Source organism: Tenrec ecaudatus, chromosome 10, assembly GCF_050624435.1.
Source record: "Tenrec ecaudatus isolate mTenEca1 chromosome 10, mTenEca1.hap1, whole genome shotgun sequence".
Classification (NCBI taxonomy): Eukaryota; Metazoa; Chordata; class Mammalia; order Afrosoricida; family Tenrecidae; genus Tenrec; species Tenrec ecaudatus.
In genome coordinates, this window is record NC_134539.1 from 511,463 (window position 1) to 531,671 (window position 20,209).

General features: G+C 55.1%; 2 protein-coding genes across 5 annotated transcripts in view; both read left to right on the top strand.

Moving 5' to 3' along the window:
• The first annotated feature begins 6,112 nt into the window (after positions 1-6,112).
• ENTPD8 (ectonucleoside triphosphate diphosphohydrolase 8) lies at positions 6,113-9,403 on the top strand. 2 transcript variants are annotated; one of them, XM_075558872.1, is made up of 9 exons: positions 6,113-6,238; positions 6,318-6,435; positions 7,074-7,224; positions 7,306-7,465; positions 7,616-7,846; positions 8,147-8,410; positions 8,507-8,617; positions 8,892-9,026; positions 9,113-9,403. In XM_075558872.1, the coding sequence occupies exons 1-9, from the start codon at positions 6,113-6,115 to the stop codon at positions 9,326-9,328; spliced, it is 1,512 nt and encodes a 503-aa protein (XP_075414987.1). In that variant the 3' UTR covers positions 9,329-9,403. The 2 variants fall into 2 exon arrangements, with proteins under 2 accessions (XP_075414987.1, XP_075414988.1); XM_075558873.1 differs by lacking the exon at positions 8,507-8,617.
• Positions 9,404-17,580: 8,177 nt separating this feature from the next.
• EXD3 (exonuclease 3'-5' domain containing 3) overlaps positions 17,581-20,209 on the top strand; it is a 64,924-nt gene continuing 62,295 nt past the window's right edge. For 2 of the 3 annotated variants that reach the window (XR_012786422.1, XM_075559743.1), the window contains exon 1: positions 17,582-17,765. The gene's annotated coding sequence lies outside the window, so the exon portion shown is untranslated. Of the gene's footprint in view, positions 17,766-20,209 lie in introns of all 3 variants that reach the window. The other variant, XM_075559745.1, reaches the window with a different exon arrangement.

The window sequence follows — 20,209 nt, forward strand, 5'->3', positions numbered from 1 at the left end:
TGAAGGATCCGCAGTGACACACCGCTGTCTACTTTCTGGGTGAGTTCTGGACAGTGGCACCTGGAGAGGGAGCAGGAGGGGCAGCACTAGGGAAGAGTCACCTTTCTCGGCGCCTCTGGGGGCTCAGGGCAAAGATATGGCACCCCACTGCCCGAGCTGCTGCAGTCCCACATGGGCCAGAGCACAGAGCGCAGAAGCCCCTGGCCCTGCTGCTGGCTGCCTTCCAGGCTGCCTTGGCCAGCTGCAGAGCGCCCATCACAGGCCAGAAACACCGGTCCAGGATCAGATTAGAGGAATCCAAGGTTTGAGTTTTCAAAATAGAAAGCAGGTTTCTTTGCTGAGAATCTCCTGCATGAAGGGCCCTTGACTGAGCTGACCTGCCCATGGGACGCCAGCAGACGTTGATCGTTGGGTTACGCACGTGAACACCAAGGAGAAACTAGACCCTGGCTGTCATGAGGGGTCACCTGTAACCCTCCCAGGTCAGCTTGGCATTGGGCACCAGGGAGGTCAGGGGTCCAGGACAGCTCCACCTGAGCTCAGAGCCAGGAGTCCCAGAGAGCTGAGAAATCCCAGCTCCTCACCCTGAGGGGATGCTACCAGGTTGGCGGGGGGTGGGGGGGGCGGCAGAGGGGGCTGGGAAAGTGTCACCAGAATCAGAAGTACAAGTTGACCCTTCAGGTGTGAAAGGACCAATGGCTAGAGGATTCGAGGGGTGGCCTGTGGTGCAGGGGATTATGTCATGTGGCTGTTATCAATTCTGCCCTGACTCATTCACTTTATAGGACTAAGGGTACAGCCACTCCTTGGGGCTTCCCTGATGATAAATCTTCATGGGAGCAGACAGCCTCATCTTCCTCCCAAGAAACAGCTGATGGGTTTGAACACCTGGTCTTCGTGTCCAACTTGTAACTCACAACAACACTGGGTCTTTACAGCTCAATTAGCCGCAGTTTTAGGGACACCCACAGAGGGAGTGGGCAAGACTCTGCAAATAAGATGCTTGTGGTTCCCCAAGGGGAACAGGCACTTGCTGCTAAGGCCAATGAGTCGCATGGGGTCCGCGATGGGCAGGGTTATCTGCCCAGCTGGCTGGCCCCCGATTCCCAGTGGTTTGGCCCTTATGCAATGGCGTCGTCACCCACCCTTTGGAGGTCTGATGTCGCTGTCCTCGATTCTGGGGTTTGTTGGTGATTGTCCACTGGGTGGTGTGCTGTCCGTCCTCGCCGGCTGCCCATGGTTGTGCTCCCGTTCAGAATGGGTCATCCGTTACGCTCATGCTACCCAGGGCGAGTGACTCAAATCAGCACCACATCCCCCTTGTTCAAGCCACACCCTCGCACTGCCTTGCGTTTCCTTGACGCCATTGTCGACATCATCCTGTATCTTGCTCGGCTCGGCAAAGTTCCTTATCTTGTTCTGGAGTCTGCGCCCGCTTTGTCATTCTCTGGCCTCCAGGTCTGGAGTCAACACTCCACCTTCTGACCTCATTGCCAGCTTCCTGTACGATGACCCACAAGGTGGGCTTCTTCAGGCCCTGCAGCCATGATGAGCGAGGAAAGCCTTCAGTCTGGCAGCTGACCCACAGGTTGGAGGCGTGCCAGCTCCCACCACTTTAAGGGCTCGTGAGCTCTGTGGGGCCTCACAGCACGTGACAGCACCCAAAGGTCAGAGCGAGGGTCTGAGGCCATGCGCTGTGGGAGAGGGTGGAGGGTTGTGGCACCGGGCGCACATTCTCGGCATCCTCAGCCTTCGTCTCACAGGGACCGGCTCTGTGCTGGTCCTTGTCCCATCAATTAGCCATCAGACTGGCTGTGCAGAAAGTGTAGCTTGGATCCTTCAGGAGCACACCAAAGTAGCCACCTCGTTTTCAGACAGCCCTCGGGAGGGTGGTCAGACATGGATGTGCACGCAGGTGGCAAGGCCATCATGCCAGTTGGTAGGTTGTGCAGGAGTCCCAGAAGGGGGCTCTATGGTACCCCCACATGGGACGTTTCCATTTCCAAGGAGTTTATTCAAAGTTTAGGACTCTGAATCAGTAGAACAGAACGCGAGGAAGGAGCCCCGGGTTGCTTGGCAGTGTGTGGTCTGCACTGATTGAAGATGGCTGAGGCATGGCCGTGTAGCTGGTGGGCCATCTTATGTGCCTGACCACCCTCTGGATCTGCGTCTCCTGTCAGGTGGGCCTTTCACCACTTCTGTGCCTGGCGGCTGCCCTAATGTCCTTTAAACAACCAGCCCGAACCCTTGGCTCTCTGAGGCTTATGGCAACTGAGCTTCCCCAAACTCAACCATTCCTGCGACAGAGGTTTGTACAAACCCTGCCACTACGCATGGTGTAGCCTTGCAAGACGAGCATAAAAACAAAGCAAAACAAGCCCTGGAAAGGCGCCCGGCAAGAAATCCGAGCTCAGAACTCAAGAGGTTATTTCCTGGGCACTGATCACGGAGAAGCTGCTGAATGGGGGTGGGGAGTGGTTAGAACCCTGTCCTCAAGTCCTTTGGAGCTGTTGCAGGTAACACACCTGCAAATCCTGCTTCGTACCCCAAGAAATGTCCATGATGAGCAAGCCCGAATCTCCATCAGCATTAAAGTCAAGGGTTTCATGGGAGGAATAGGACCGTTGGAATTGGGATAGCACGTAGCAAGGATTCACTAAGATGCTCTGAACTTCTGAGCAGGAGACCAACCTTCATACAGAAAAGTTGGGTGGATGGGGGGGGTTCGCCAGCACAGTTGTGGGCTCAGCATGAACCATGATTACGAGACCGCAGCAAGCTGAAATCGTACACGGTGCACTGCTTCAGAGCCTAGCATAGGTTTCCTGGGGCAGACACAGTACACAGTGCATGTGCTTTTCTTGTGAGGTCTGCTGTGAAAACAATCTTCTGAACTATCTTTACGCGTTCTTGTCCCCGCTTGTTTGCTAAGAGTGACTAAAGCTACAGTCTTCTTCCTCAGGGGAATGCCAACAGCAACACCCACCCAGGCATCATTGCCTTCCCGGTGATGCCACCTGGCACTGGCCGGATACGGCAGAGTTGCTGTTAGGTGCCACGCACTGGGTCCTAGCCCATCGCAACCCTGCACACAACACAAGGAAACCCTGCCTGCGCGTGAGTGGTCCTGAGCTGAGCCCACCGTTGCGGCTGTGGTGTCACCACATCTCACGACAGCTCTTCTTCCTTTTCACTGCCCCTCTTTACCAAGCATGAGGTCCTTCTCCAGGGACTGGGCTTTCTTGACAGTATGTCCAAAGTCTGTAAGAGGAGGCGTTGGCATCCTTGTCCTGAAGGAGCACTCGGGCAGAGTCGGATGCTCGGTTGGGTTCCTGAAGCTGTACATCTTTGTGGCAGCAGAAAGCCTCATCTTTCTCACTCAGCACAAAGAGTAGCCCAGGGCACCCCCGGGAGGATTTGTTGTTGTTGTAAGGTACACAACTCATGGTGACCGTGAGTGACAACATCATGAAGCACTGCCCTGTGTCATCCTCACCATTGTTCTTACGTTGAGCCCCTTGTTACAGCCACGGTGTCAAACCCATCTCGTGGAGGGCCTTCCACTCCTCTGAGCAGATGTCCCTCTCTGGGGACTGTTCTGAGAGTGGACAAGTTGAATTCAACCGAGGAACTTTGATTCAGACCCAGGGCAGTCATGCCAAGCCCTTAGAATGCCCTAACACAGTCATAGCCAACCGGCTTCTGTGAAGGACTTACAGTTCCTTCTCTGATAGCAGCTCCTTAATTCTTGAAAATATCGGCAAGACATTTTCCCTGAAGAATCCTTTAAAGTCATTGTGATGGTTAGGTTTATCGGGCCACCTAGGCTTCTATAGTAATATGTGGGCAGAATTTTATCAGGTCACAGATTAATTGGAGGGAGACGAGATAATGACTTTCCAAGGCAGCCCCCTTCTCTCCTTCTTCCTGGTGATTGGACCAGCAGCGCTGCTGCTTGAGCTAGTTCTTTGCCTCAACTGTTTGCTGCACTACCTGTGGGTCAAGCCAACCCGTGGATTGTGTTCCCTTGCCCTACCCTGAATCACTAGAGTTTGAGGCGCCTTTGTGACCTGCTTCGCCACACTACTGGTGGATCGTGTAGACAGGCATACATCACTAAAGTTCGAGACCTCATCAGGGCCTTCTTCACTACGCTCCTGCGCTACTGACAGTCACTGCCTGAAATTCCACGTGAGTTGAAGGACCTTTGGTATATTAACTGCTCCATGACAATGAGTTGAATTGAGACCCCTGTCCTGCTGTGTGGATTAATTAGCTGTTACATTCCTTCTCGCTGTATAAACCTATCCTTTTATATATATGAAGGAGTACCCCCCCCAAAAAAAAAGCTCTGCTGGGTGGAGCTTTCATAGTATGCATTTTCCCTGATAAGCAAGCATTGAGCAACTCACTTTGTGTTAGTGCACCCTGTGGCGTTGCCTGGGAAGCTTCTCTGTGATCACAGTGAATTTTTTGGTAAAAGCAGTTTTGCTAAAATCACATTTTTTTGTGGTCGATTTAAGAGAACAGCGTGTGGCTGTGACATTTTGTTTCCTGGTTGGGAAACTGCTGTGATGTTGAACACAGCTTACAAGGACAGCACTGTGGGAAAAACAAGTGTATGAGTGTTTTTCTCATTTCAATGTTGATTGATGATGAACCTTGTTCTGGACATCCGCCAGCTTCCCGAACTGATGGGAATGTTGACTTATTTGGAATTTATTCTTCCAGGTCAGACTGTTAATCAAGCTTTCTTTTTAGAGGTTCTGAAAAGACTGTGCCAACAGTATGCAAGAAAAAAAAGGCCTGATTTATGGCACACAAGGGACTAGTTTTGCCACCACAACAATGCACCTGCTCATGAAGCCATCTCAGTGTGCCAGTTTTGGACACAAAACAGCATGCCTCTCTTGCCCACACATCTTACTCACCTGACCTTGCTCCGTGCAACTTCTTTTTATTTATGCAAATGAAGAGGGACACAAAAGACCAGTGATTTGACTGCATAGAAGGGGTAAAGAAGAAAAAAATGAGGGAGGTGTCAGCCATCCCACACAGATGAGTTTGAAAAATGTTTCTAAGAATGGAATCGCAGATTTGATAAATGTATTAAGTGTAATGGAGAGTACTTTGAAAGTGACAAGGTTTTTTTTTTTAATTTAAATACATAACTTTGAAAAAAGCCCAGTTTGGGGGTACCCCCTCATATATAATCACAAGTGTCCTGGTTTTGTTTCTTTAGAGAACCCTGCCCAACACAGTCATCATTGCCAACAGATAAAATGATTCATTTTCCTTTTATTTGCCTTAAATTATTTGATCTCAAACTTCTCTTCAAATCTATCTGAAAACAATAGCTATGAGGTACTTCTTTTTTTTTTAATCTTTTTATTGGGGCTCATAAGGCTCTTATCACAATCTGTACATACATCAATTGAGCAAAGCACCCTTATACATTCATTGCACTCGTCACTCTCATAATTCACCTTCCGCTTGGGTTCCTGGAATCAGCTCGGTTTCCCATTTTTCCCCCCCATCCCCCTCCCTCCCCGATCCCACCCCTGGTCCCTTGATAGTTTATAAATAATTATTATATCTTATCTTACACTCCCCGGCATCTCCCCTCACCCGCCTCCCCATTGCCCATCTCCCAGAGAGGAGGTTACACATAGATCTCTGAGATCGGTACTTCTTTAAAAGTCAACTATGACCTAACTCGCTGCCACCAAGTTGCTAGCGATTCATTGCAACCGGATCCAAGAGTAGGGCTGCCCTGAGGGTTTCTGAGGCTGTAAGTCTCTATGGGAGTAGAAAGCCTGTCGTCCTCCTGCAGGGTGGCTGGTAGTTTCAAACTGCCGACACTGAAGTTAGCAGCCCAGTCTGGAGCCCACAACTGAGCCACCACTAAGCCACCTATAAAACTGAGTAAAAAGCAGTACAGTGGCCTGAAAATGGAGTTTGGCCTGCGCCCTGAGCAGAGGGCTCCCTCCCTTGTGCCGAACACCCGGACTTGGGGGTGCCTGAGGCCCTGCTCCAGGAGCCAGGGAGGAGCAGCAGGGCTGTGCTGTGCTCACGCTGTCCCCACCCCTGCAGGCCCAGCATCACACTCAGCATGGGGCTCTCTTGGAAGGAGAGTGTCCGCACTGCCCTGCTGGTGGCTGCAGCCGCCATGGGCCTGACTGCCCTCATCCTGGTCCTGGTGGAGGTCACCAGCACCCTCATGCCTGCAGAAACCAAGGTGAGCTGGCTGTCCTGGAGCGAGGGGTGTGGGCTAAGGTGACAATCACCTGTGCCCTCCTGACCCCGGCCAATTCTAGTTCGGGATCGTGTTTGATGCTGGCTCCTCCCACACGTCCCTCTTCCTGTACAAGTGGCCAGCGGACAAGGAGAATGACACGGGTGTGGTCAGCCAGGCACTGATCTGCCACGTGAAAGGTCAGTGGGCAGTAGGGGTAGGGTGGTGGGAAGCCAGGTGAGGAGCAGAGCCCTCCACCCACTGAAGACCAGAGGGGCCCAGGGCATGCCCAAGGCTGAGTGACAGCCTACATGTGCCCCAGGGACTCTGGGAGACCCTCCCTTGCCTCTCTGTCCTCATTGCACCTGCATCCCAGCAGAGACCCTACCCCTGTCCCCCCATTTCCACGCTGCTGGGGTGCTGCCCTCAGAGCCCTATGAAGTCAGGAAGGGCCTGACTACTGGGGACGGCAGCTGCAGGGGGCTCTTCTCCAGCTTGGATGGGGGGCAGATAACAAACCCAGGTGTTGGGGTGTGACTTTCTGAACTCTCAAAGCCCCTGGTGGTATAGGAGCTCCATGGTTGGGGGCCACTCGCCTCCATTCTCTGCCTCTGCACCCATGTGGCTTCTCTTACAGGTAGGTTACCTGGTAGGCAAGGTAAGCACAAATAAAGGCCATGCTTACAGTCTCTGGTCTTATAAAGAAACATGAATTTAAGGGACCCTGCAAGCCACCATGTTTACACCCGAGTCCCTCCATTTGTCACCTGCAGTGACCTGTCTCAGCAGGACCCCAGCACAGGTGGTGGCCCCAACCTGGCCCAGCCCTCTGTTCCAGGGTCCGGGATCTCCTCATACGTGGACGACCCCTCCCTGGCCGGTGAGAGCCTGCGGGGCTGCCTGGAGGAGGCGCTGGCGATCATCCCCAAGGGCCAACACCGGAAAACACCCACCTTCCTGGGGGCCACGGCCGGCATGCGGCTGTTGCGGTGAGGACCCAAGCGTGGCATCCCCGTAGGTGGAGTGCGGAGGGCGGGGCTCCAGACAGCGCGGACCCTCTCTCTGTTCAGCTGGGAGAACAGCTCACAGGCAGAAGGCATCCTGGCCGGAGTCTCCCGGGTGCTAGGCCAGGCCCCCGTGGACTACCGGGGCGCTACCATCCTGACAGGCCTGGACGAAGGCGTCTTTAGCTGGGTCACCATCAACTACGTGCTGGGGATGCTGCTGACGGTGCTGCGGGGACCAAGGGGGCCGAGGCAGGGGGAGGAGGCTGAGTGAGGACAGGGAAAAGTAAGGGGGGTAGTGGGTAAGGCTCGGAGGGTAGGGGTCGGGGGTCCCAAGGCAGGTCCGCAAGCCTGAGTGAGCCCTGTCTGTGGTCAGTATTCCTTCGCTGGCGAGTGGGTTCGGCCCCCCGAGGTGACGCTGGTGGGCGCCCTGGACATGGGCGGGGCGTCCACGCAGATCTCCTTCGTGCCCGAAGGCCCCATCACGGACCCAAGCACGCAGGCCTCCCCGCGCCTCTACGGCTACACCCACCGCGTCTACTCGCACAGCTACCTGTGTTTCGGCCGCGACCAGATGCTGAGCCGTCTGCTGGCCCGGCTGGTGCAGGTGGACGGGGGCGGGGCCGGAGCGGGCCGCGGGGCGGGGCCGAGTGCCGGGGCGGGGCCGGTGGACGGGGGCGGGGCCGGAGCGGGCCGCGGGGCGGGGCCGAGTGCCGGGGCGGGGCCGGTGGGCGGGGGCGGGGCCGGAGCGGGCCGCGGGGCGGGGCCGAGTGCCGGGGCGGGGCCGGTGGACGGGGGCGGGGCCGGAGCGGGTCGTGGGGCGGGGCCGAGTGCCGGGGCGGGGCAGGTGGGGCGGGCGGGGCCGGCGTTCCGGGGCGCTCCGTGTGCTCAAGCCCTCTCATCATAGGATAGCCCGTCCGACCTGATCCACCACCCCTGCTACCACAGCGGCTACCGCGCCACGCGGGCCCTGGCGCCCGTGTTTGATTCTCCATGCGTGGAGGGCACGCGTCCCCCCGGTGCGCCGCAGAACCTCAGGGTGGAGGGCGCTGGGAACCCTGGGGCGTGTGCGCAGGCCATCAGCAGCCTCTTCAACTTCTCCAGCTGCCACGGCCTAAAGGACTGTGCCTTTAACGGGGTCTACCAGCCCCCCGTGCAGGGCCGCTTCTATGTGAGCCTCCCCTTCCACTGCCCTGACGGGGTGGGGTGGGGTCCCCGCGGGCGACACCCCTGAAGCAGGGTGCCCACGATGCGCTCCCACCCCCAGGCCTTCTCCAGCTTCTACTACACCATGCGCTTCCTGAACCTCACCTCGGGTCAGCCGCTGACTGAGGCCAACAGCACCATCTGGGAGTTCTGCCAGCGGCCCTGGAAGCTGGTGAGGGGAGAGGGATAAGGGGCAGCTCCCACCCAGCTCTGGGCTTTAGCTGTGAACTGGAGGGGCCACCAAAGAGCCTCAAGTTTGGTGGGCCTCCCTCCAGCCCCTCTGGGCAGTGTGGCCAGCAGGGTTAGGGGGTTCCCGGGCTGTGGACTTCTCTGGGCCTCCACAGAGGCTCCTGACCTCACCCCTGCTGCTACCCTCAACCTGGCCCAGAGGTGGGGCCATCCATTGCTGGACAGGCCCCCCCTCTGACTCCTCGGCCCGGCCCCAGGTGGTGGCCAGCTACCCAGAGTACTCGCCGTGGCTGCGTGACTACTGTGCTTCAAGCCTGTATATCCTGACCCTGCTGACTGAGGGCTATGGCTTCTCGGAGGGGACCTGGGCCAACATTGAGTTCCGCAGACAGGTGACTGCAAGCCCCACCTGGCCCGGCTTCGGTGAATCGGAGCTTGGGGAAATGCCCTGCATCCCTGACTGCATGATTGTCCCCAGGCTAGCGGGACCGACATCGGCTGGACGCTGGGCTACATGCTGAACCTGACCAACATGATCCCCGCGGAGGCGCCAGTCCTGAAGCAGGCCCAGAGCTATAGCGTCTGGGTGGCTAGCGCTGTCTTTGTGGCATTGACCGTTGGTGCTGTTCTTGGGGTTGTGGCTGTGGGGCTCCTCTGGCCCCGTCCTGTGAGTGTCCCAGGCACCACTGCGTAGCCACAGCAGTGACCAGGACTTGGAGAGGCTAGGACCTCAGGTGGGGACACAAATTGCACAGATCAATAAACCCAGCCTTGGTGTATGTGAAGATGTTGCTGCGTTTGGGGTGCAGGTGGGGGTGGGGTGTGGAAAGCAAGGAGCTGCCCCTCCAAGGTTTCCTGTTGGAGTCACCCCCAGAACTTCAGTGTCAGGGGTCCAGCAGACAGCCAGGCCTGTCCTGCCCATCCTGTGTGGGTGGCGTGTGTGTGTGTGTGTGTGTATGTGACTCAAGTCTACCCAAGGAAGACAGTATCTGGGTGGTGGGGGTGGAGGGCACTGCAGGCGGAGTATCTGTGCAAAGGCTGGGGGTCAGAGCACATGGCCAGGAAGGAGTGGGGTGGGGAGGTCTGACCTGCAATCACCTTGTAGCCTTCCTTAGAGGGAAGGGGCAGAGGTAGAGGCTGGCAGGCAGACAGGGGCCCTGCAGCCACTGCACCACTCCCCTGACACCTTTGGCCCCTCTCTGTCCTCACGGCCACTCTGGCTGTCCTTGGTATCCTGGCTGTGTGACCTCAGCATTAATGTAACTTGGGGACTTGGCTGAAGCCTGGCAAGTAGGCATGACTGCTGGTCACCTGGGAGGGCTGCTCTGCCCCTCTGGGTGGGCACTATTCCCAAGCTGCCATCAGACCCCTCAGTTTCCAAGTCTGCCCACTGGTCACATGGGGAGGGGGTTGATGGTCTTACTCATGCCCTCTGAGGTTCCCCAGCACATCCTGGAGCTGGGCTAGACTGGGGCTGGGTCTAGGCTGGGCATCATCACAGCCCTCCTGCCATGCCTTGTCCATGGCAGAGGGTATTACAAAGATGCCCACTTACTATCCAGGCTCTGTGCCCAGGCAGCTTCTGACCCTTGGGTGGGCTCCTGGCCCCCAGGCAGCTCCTCTCTACTCCTGCAACCCCCAGCTATGTTGGGGCCAGTGTGAAGTCTGCCAAGGCTTCCTGGAATCTGCGGACAGCTGGGAACAGTCCCCACTCTGATTTGGATGCCTGCAGGCAGGTAGTGCTGGTCAGCTGGCTCGGTCTTAGCAAGGGCAAGCACCTTGGTCCTGGCAGTGAGTCACTAGCTAGGCTGGCACAGGAAGGGCCACATCCGGGGAGCAGGAGGTCATGTCTTGGTTCCTAAGTGACTGTGTTCATCTCTTGGATCTGATTCAACTTCCTGGGCACCCCACCTACCTGTCTGGGGCCATGAACCCCACCCTCAGACCTTCCTCTGAGCCCAGAGATGACGTGGCATCACATCGCCAACTTAAAGGGGACCAGAGAGAATCCAGATGAGCAGTCTCAGTCCAAGACTGGCTCTTCTGAGAAGGAATCACCCGCTCCCCAATGTGCCCTGGGCACTGGCCCTCTCTGCGGGTTTGGTCATTCACTCAGCACTGGTCCTCTCTGTGGGTTTGATTATGCCCTGCAGTGGCCATGCGGTTAGCTCACTGACTGTACTACCAATGCTGCGGTTTATTAGGGAAGTGTCAGATTACAATGCTGGACCAGGATCTGCTTGGAGGGGACAGGAACAACCTAGAGGAGTGTCTTCTCTTGGCCCTCGGCCTTCAGCTCCCAGTGTTCTGCCTGGCTTCTGTTCTCTATGGGCAAGTATTGCAAGCTCTTAAGTTTTGCCCACAAGTGGCTGGAGGCTCGGTGCCCACTCTGCCAGCAAAGCCCCCAGCTCAGTCTCACTGCAGGCAGAGTGGGCACCGAGCCTGTGCGCCCATGCTGCTGCCTGCTGTGGGTGTGCTATGCCCCCGGCTCTTCTTCAGGTTGGTAGTGAAGCCCCCCCACCTCTGGAATTGGCTCCCTTTGGGGCTCGGTAGGGTAGGGAAACTGCCAGCCCCCCTCATGCCACAAGCACCCATTTGCATGTCAGATGCCTTTGAGTCAACTCCGACTCAGCCACTGGATGTTGTCCTTGTCACTGCTGGGCGTTGTAACCGGTTCCAACTCACAGAGACCCAGTGTCCAACAGGAAGAAACGCCGCCTGTTCCTGAGCCCCCTCACTGCTGCCCGTGTGTCGGGCCACAGATGCTGTCCGTCTCTCCTCTCTGGCTGGCCTTCTCCAGGGACTGGTCTCTCCTGACAACACACACACAGGCTTTGAGAAGAAGTCACACTGTCCTTGCCTCTAAAGAGCGGTCCAGCTGCGCTTCTTGTGAGACAGGTCTCTTTGTTCTTCTGGTGTCCGTTCCACGGGGGTACCTTCCAGAGTCTTCCCCAACACCTTTCTTCAAACGCGTTGACTCTGCTCTGATCTCCTTGGTTCACTGCTCCGCTTTCAGATGAAGACGAGGGGATTGAAGACACCATGGCTTGCGCCAGGCCCACTGCTGTCGGGGTCCCCAACACTGGAACAGGTCCTCGGGAGCGACTTTGTGATTGTGGAAAATATTAAAGCCAGAGAGACAGACAGCAGAGCACAGGGGCTCCTCGTTCCATGTCAGGGCTGAGAGCGCGCATGTATTTTCCAGGCGGTGTATAGAACGGGGCTGACAGGGCTTCCGTAAGGCATGCACGCCATACAGCTGACACGTGACATAGTCAGTGGGGAAGATCATCAGCTGGTAACATAATAAACAAGCAGTGAGGGGCGTCATTGTCTTGACCCCGTGTTAGCTGACCTCGAACCCCTGAACAACCAGGGGTGCTACATTTTACCGTGGGTTGGCGCTAGAACCTGATTGCTTTTATCTACAGATAACCTTTAGGCACTGTGAAGTAGCCTGGCACAGACATGATTCGCCTTATATGCTAGCTCCTCTATGGGGGTTATTGGAGGGACTGTGTCCAGTCATGAGAATGTGCATTAAGAATGATTTACATGGCATAGCCATGAGTGTCTTCCCCAACCAGAGCCGGCTTTCCAGACCCGTCAGGATGAGCGTGGAGGATGTAGCTGTATGACAATCTCACCCAGTCCCTCAGTTTCCTACAATTCTTTTTGTATTGTGTCCAATTCGAAAGGGCTACATCAGCAGCCAAAACTCTCTGAAGAAATAGCAAGCAGTTACAAGGACCTTCTAAACCAGCTACCAATTGTCTGATTGCGTCTGTGCTAGGGGACATTTCTTAACCCATCTTTAGAAGTATTGAAGATCTTCTTCTTGAGGTTTCTTATATCTAATGAAATGTTTCCTTAAATCCCAGCAAAGTGTTTCTAATTAAGGATCAATCATGAAGGTTTCATTGTACAGATAAGGGGTTACACAGATTTCATAACATTTCAGCATCAATTGCTCCTGCAAGTCCATAATGTGGAGCAGTCTGTTGTGGCTCGATGTCTTCCCGTCCAGTTAATCAGCCACCTTTCTTGCGCTGCCTAGTGTAGGTGAGAGCTTGAATTAAACGTTCTGTTTGAATTGCAAGGAGTTGGAAGCAACCCAAATTTCTATCAACTGACAATTGGATTAAAACCTGTGGTACATACATACAATGGAGTACTACGTATCGCTAAAAAGCAGTGATGAACGTATGAAGCACATAGCACACTCCTAAAGGCCAACAAATGATCCTTGAACTAACTACAAGCTTTTCTTTCTTGTTGTGTTTTGTTTTGTTCTTTGTCAGTGGTTTGTTGTTTTGTTGTATATTGTTGCTTGGTTTTGCTCTCTCTTGTTTTTGTGCATGTTATTATTTCTGCATGTCTGTCTAAATAAGATAGGCTGGATGAACAATCTGGAGGAAAAACAACGGGACAGAGAGTTCCGGGGGGAAATGGGATAGGGGGAGGTGGTGGGTAAGGAAGTGGTGTTAACAAACCCAGGGACAAGGGAACAACAAATGATCCAAATTGGTGGTGAGGTGGGTGAGAGAGGCCTGGTAGGGCATGATCAAGGGTAATGTAATGAAGAGGTATAGCTGAAACCCAGGTGGGGATGGAGCATGACAGTGGGACAGGAGGAAAGTCAAGGGAAAGAGAGGAAAGAGCTGGGAGGCAAAGGGCATTTATAGAGGTCTAGACAAAGACATGTACAGATGAGGATAAGGAACTAGATCTATGTGCCTATATTTATAGGTTTAGTATTAAGGTGGCGGAAGGACATTGGGCCTCCACTCAAGTATTCCCTCAATGCAAGAATACTTTCTTAAATTGGCATTCTATGATGCTCACCCTCCCAACACAACTACTGAAGACAAAGCGGGTGAATAAGCAAATGTGGAGAAAGATGATGGTGCCCGGCTATCAAAAGCTATAGCATCTGGGAACTTAAAGGCTTGAAGATAAACAAGCGGCTATCTAGCTCAGAAGCAACAAAGTCCACATGGAAGACCACACCAGCCTGTGTGATCACGAGGTTCTGAAGGGATCAGTTATCAGGCATCAAAGAACAAAAAATCATATTATTGGATCCACACCTCTATGATAGGATCGCTGAGGACAAATGGTGCATAAGCAAATGTGGCGAAGGAAGCTGATGGTGCCCAGCTATCAAAAAGTATAGTATCTGGGGTCTTAAAAGATTGAAGGTAAACAAGCAGCCATCTAGCTCAGAAGCAACAAAGCCCACATGGAAGATGCACACCAGCCTGTGTGATCACGAGGTGTTGAAGGGATCAGGTATAAGGCATCATCAGAACAAAAAAATCTTACCATAGGGAATGAAGGGGAAAGTGCAGAGTGGAGACCAAAGCCCATTTGTCGGCCACTGGAGATCCCCTTGCAGAGGGGTGTACGGGAGGAGATGAGTCAGTCAGGGTGCGATGTAGCACCGATGAAGAATACATCTTTCCTCTAGTTCCTAAATGCTTCCCCCCCCCCCCCCACTATCGTGATCCGAATTCTACCTTGCAAGTCTGGCTAAACCAGACGATGTACACTGGTGCAGATAGGAGCTGGAGGCACAGGGAATCCAGGGCAGATGATACCTTCAAGACCAGGGTGTGAGTGGCAACACTGGGAGGGTAGAGGGAGAGTGGGTTGGAAAGAGGAAACCAATTACAAGGATCTACATGTGACCTCCCTGGAGGACGGACAACAGAAAAGGGAGTGAAGGGAGACATTGAACAGGGCAAGATGTGACAAAATAATAATTTATAAATTATCAAGGGCTCATGGGGGAGAGGGGAGCGGGGAGGGAGGGGGAAAAAAAAGGACCTGATGCCAAGGGCTTAAGTGGAGAGCAAATGCTTTGAGAATGATGAGGGCAACGAATGTGCGGGTGTGCTTTACACAATTGGTGTGTGTGGATTGTGATAAGAGTTGGATGAGGCCCTAATATAACGTTTTTAAAATGTTCTGTTTGCCAGAGTCCCTAGAGTGCCTTCCTGGCATCAGCAGCAGTGGCAGAAACGGCCATACCTCTTAGAAGGGCACCAATCGCCCTAGTCCTGGATCCGCGATGGCTTCTTGGTGTTTGTGATCACGTCTGCAACAGGAGGCGAGGTCTCCTCATTCCCTTCCCCATCTCACCCCACAGGTTCTCAACTCATTCTTCCAGGGCGTCCGCTGAAGAGCGTTTCATTTGCGTTCTTTCACCGGGGAAGAACCAGCTGCCCCTTCCTTGGGCTGTTAGAGCCTGGGGCTGGGATTGTGGCTAGGGCATGCAGAGGTTGCTTCTCCTTGGCTGTCTTTGCTGGAGGGGTCCGCCCGCATCCTCCTTCCCCCGTGGAAACAAGCAGACGGCCCCTCCCTTTGGGCTGTTAGCAAACCCGGATCCCAAACGTGATTTTCATCTTTCGGCCAAGTCTTTTCATGGTCAGTTTTCCCTGTAAGGGTGGAAAAGTAGGTAACCCTTTGGTCTAGATCAGCGGTTCTCACCTGTGGGTCGTGAACCCTTTGGGGGTCCAATGACCCTTTCACAGGAGTCGCCCAATTCATAGCAGTAGCAAAATTACAGTACGAAGTAGCAACAAAAATAATTTTATGCTTGGGGGTCACCTCAACACGAGGAACTGTATTAAACAATCGCGACATTAGAAAGATGCTTTAAAATTTTTGTTAGAGGAGAAAAAATTGGGGTTCATAAAGCTGAATGGAATTTGTCATGTATAGGATTTCCTTTAGACTTCCATTCCCTCTACCCCTTCTGTTTCGGTCACTGGGATTTTAAAATGCCCTCAGTCATCAGCAGGTTGTTTGCTAGAAAACCAGTTGGATCGCTTCAGAGGTTGTGGTCTGTCTGTTGTCTGGGTCAGCTGAGACAAGACTTTGCCTGCACTGACCATCCTCTCCCTACTTGCACAGGTTCTAAAATCACCTTCACTCGTGCCCACAGAGACCAGCTCTCCATGGGGATATTCTCCTCTTTCTGTGTGCTTGTCTTAAGTTTGTAGCGACCTTTCCCCAGGTCCCTAGAGCTGAGGTTCCTTCCTCAGGGAACCATGGATGGCACTTTTCCACTACTTGTAGAAATTCTTTCATTTTTCTTTTCGTTATTGCTATGCCCTGTTGTTTTAACAAACAGGTGAGCTGAATACAGTAACTTTCAGACTCAGATTTACTCTTATTTTGCCCTATAACCCTGTTATATATTTCTTAATCCCCCAACCAAAATTTCACTTCAAAATAATTCCCCAGTTCTCACCTATCCTCGGCGGGTCACAAAGCTGTCATGCAGGGATTCGATTGTCCTCTCCACCGAGTTCTTTCTGTGTTCATGGCACCTGATTCTGGAGTGAGGGTTGTCCCCCAGCACTCAACAGGTCCTCAGGAGGGTCTTTGCAATTGTGGAAAATATTAAAGACAGACACAGGGCACAGGGGGCTCCTCATCCCATGTCAAGGCTGAGACAGAGTGCATTTTCCAATGGGTATATATAATGGGCTTACTGATCTTTCATAAGGCACCCATGTCATACAGCTAACATATGACATAGTTAATATCAGGTGACATAATAAACCAGCAACGAGGTACGTCACTGTCTAGACCTGGTGCTGGTTGACCCAACCCCCCTCCCCTGAGCAACCAGGTGTTGTTCCATTTATGGTGGGTTGGCTATAGAACCCGATTGCTTTTATCCACAGATCACCTTTAGGCATAGTGAAGCAGCCAGACACAGAAATGATTCATCTTATATGCTAGCTCTTTTATGACAGTTCTTTTATGGGGGTTATTGGAGGGACTGTGTCCAGCCATGAGAATGTATATTAAGATTTATTTACATCTCATAGCCACGAGTGTCTTCCTCCACCAGAGTCGGCTTTCCAGACCTGTCAGGATGAGCACAGAGGATTTAGCGGCATGACATCCCATCCAGTCCCTCAGTTTGCAGCACATCGTCGTCTTCAAAATGTTATTCTTGGTCCATTTTAAACACTTTACAGAGGTCTTTGCAGCAGATCTGCCCAATGCGATGGGTCCGTGGATTTTCGGACTGTTACTCCCAATGGGCATTGATTGTGAATCCGAGTAAAATGCTCCCGGGGTGTCCCCTACGCCCCTTCAGCTGGCGAGCCCTGGCCTGTACCTCTCTGCTCCTAGTACCCAGGACAACATGGGCAGGGGAGGATGCGATGAAGTACCGTGCCTCCCAACTGCCCCAGGAGGATAACCCCAGACCAGAGGGCAGGGGCTCAGTCTTCACCCTGCAGCTCGAGTTTGGCCACCAGAGGGCAGTGACTACGATTGGACAATGGCCTCCCGGATGATAAACCACATGGGGGGTGAGGGTGACCCCTTCCTGCAGGTGCATGTTGCCCACGGTGACTCAGGCGGGGGTCCCAGGGGAGGCGCAGGGCACAGCACAAGCCCCGCCGCCTGAGGTCGTGGTGGTGGACTTTTGCGCAACAGGGGTCGGGGCGGCGGGAGTGGGAGGGGGCCTGGGGGCCCAGAGATAAGGGGGTGTGGCCAGTTGCCACGGAGTAGTGGGCTTCAGGGTCCGGAGAGAGGGATTAGCGAGGGGGGCAGGGAGCGGGAGTCAGGTCGTTGGGCATCTATTGGAGGCGGGGCGGGGATGGTATGCCCGGAGCAGCGGCTCCTCCGCTGCTCCACGGTACCCTGTGGCGGTGGAATGCCCACGTCACGACCCCCATCAGTCACGGTTCGGCCCTGTTTGGCCACGCCTCCACCTCGTCCACAGGCAGGCGCCTTATGGCCACGCCCACTAGAGCCGAATCCCCGCCCCGATCCTGCAGACGTGGCTGCGCCTCACATTCCAACGGGGTCCGACCACACCCAATAGCAGTCGAAGCTCCGCCCTGACTCTGCGGGGCACGACCCCGCCCCTTGCCGGGCCCCGTCCATGTGGGCGGGGCTAATCCCCTACCCCACTCACCGCGCGTCTGGGGGGGGCCCCAGCCGCACTTCCGGTAGTCCCAGCGACCTGCTTCCCAGCTTCTGCCCAGCCTCGTCAGGCTCCAGCCGGTGCAGCGGAGACAGCCGTCCGGGCCCTTTTCAGACGTCGCTGCCTGGGGCAGGCAAAAGGTTCCGGAAGGGCTGGGCGTGGACGGTGTGTCCAGGTAAGCGTCCCCTTCCCCCGCCCCCCACCCCCGAAGCTCGCGCTCCGACAGACGCCCACAGACCGCCTGGCATTCCACCGCTCGCTTCAGGATACTGAGAGCGCTAGGACGGGGCGCCGGGCCTGCGGAGGGGCCAGGGGCCTTCGGCTGCCCCTCTCGCGCCCGGGATGGGTCTGGGGTCGTGGTTCGCGGGGAGGCGGGAGACGTGCGGCGCTAGCAAGGGCTGTGGATACTAGTGGGCTGATCGCTGTAGCTCCGGAGTCAGTGCCGCCCCGTTGATCCCCACAGCGGGAGGGACACAGGCCCAGACCCGCCATTCTCTCGGCCAGAAGCGGTGCTCAGGGCCCTTCCTGCTTTGGGGGTTCAGTGAGGTAACCCGGGACGGATGGTCTGTCAGTACGTCAGGCCCCAGGCTGGCTGGGAAGTCTGCTAACTCAGCGTCGTGCCGGTGGGCGGCGCGTCCGAAGGGAAACTGAAGGCTGCCCCAGATCTGGGCTGGGGTCTGGACCCGGCGCAAGCCATGCCTGGACGCCCGCCCCAAAGCTGGCGGGTGTGGTGGTGAGGCCCGCGGCGGAGAGGCAAGCCGGAAGAAGCCCCGTCCTGCCTGGCCAGCACCTCAGCACGGTGGCCCACCTGCCCGGCAGCACCTGCGCGGTCACCAGGGGGCGCCCGGCGCACAGCCGCCGCCGCGTGTTGCCCAGGGGAAGCGCAGTCTCCCTACTGCAAATGCACCTTGATTGTTGCTATGCGAGCAAGGAGGAAGTGAGCGGGAGCCGGTGGAGGGCGCAGAACACATGGCACGAGACACGGCGGCGGCGAGGTCCGCCAGCGTCAGACGCCCCGGCCGCCCTTTCTGGACAGTTAGAGCATAAACCACCCCACTGTGCATGCAATTGCGCGAGACACGCCCGGCTCTGACCTTTGGCTACCTCGTGACCACACCCCCTTAGGCCATCACAAAGGCCTGGCAGCTGGGAGGGTTCCTTTGGGAAAAGGGGCTTGGGTTTGGCGAGTCCTCAGGGAGGAAGGGAGACCAACCAGACGATGGGCTGAGAAGGCTGCCTGCTAGAGCTGGACTGGGCCCCAAGAAGCACCGGTGTGGAATGTGAGATCGCCTGTGAAAGTAATCACGACCACCTGCCCACATGGAGAGTTCCTGCCCCATTTTCAGCAAGCACCAAGTCTTTTGGGCCATGAATCTGGCCAGCCAAGAACACATGACCAGGACACAGAATGCAGGGATGACCAGCCTGGACACAGGACACTCCGCCTAAGGTAACCAGGCTGCAGTGACCAGCCTGAACAGAACCCTGCCGCAAAGTGGATGTGACACAGAAGCAGACACAGAAGGGCAATGCCTTGTCAACCCTCATGAAACGTCTGGTCATCAGGGAGCAAAGGGGAGTGGCTGCCAGGGCTTCAGGAAGGGACTGCTCGCGGCCCGGGGCTTCTCTCTAGAGTGAGGAAATGCTCCAGAATTAGAAAGAAGTGGCTGCACACCTCTGAACACACCAACCACCACTGACCTGTCCTCTGAAAGAGTGGACTCCATGGGCTGCCTCAACAACGCTATCAACAGCTGCTGAGCGAGGAGAGAATGAGGCTCATTCAAACCAGAACTCCCGGACGCGTCACACAGCTCAGCCATGGTGAGGAAGGGAGCTGGAGGACACCTGCCCCTTTCAGTCTGGGTGACCTGGAGTGAGGGGTGCCTCCAGGACCTGATGGGCGAGGTTGGCTCCCTGCAGGTTGTGGTCGGCCGCTCATGCTGCGCAGCTCTGTGGCCACTGTCTTAGAGCCCCACTCCGGTTTTTTCTGACTGCTGATGAGATTGGTGCTTTTTCCTACAGGGGTTATGTTTCTGGCTGGCTCACAGTGTTCTGGTTTGCCCACACATTACAAATCCAGGTTCCGTAGCCCCCTGGGCTGGAAGCCCAGGATTGGACAGAAGCCTGACTGCTTGCTCTCTTGGTCCGAATAGCTGAGTCCAGTGACTCGGGGCCCGAGGGCCAAGGCAGTGCTGGGGGTCTTCTGAAGCAGCTCCCCCAGCCTGCTGGCATGTGCAACTTGGGTGCGGCAGACTGTCTAGGTTTATGTATTAACCCAGGGTAACTAGAGAAACAAATCCACAGGGACTCATGTGTATAACAGAGGGCTGTACATCAAAGAGCAATTATATATGAAGAAAACATCCCAGCCCTGTCTATAAGTCCATAATTAGCCCATCTGTCCGATACCAGTCTATAATTTTCTCTTCAGACTCATGCAACACATGCAATGATGCTGAATGCAGGAAGATCACAGGCCAGTAGGTACATAGTCTTGTGGATCCAGTGGCAGTGGAAGCATCTCAGCGCTAGTGTGGGTCTCCATGTGGCTCCTCCAGCTCCAGGGCTCTAGGTAGCTCCATGTGTCTTGTCATCAGGAATACCAAGCAGAGAGTG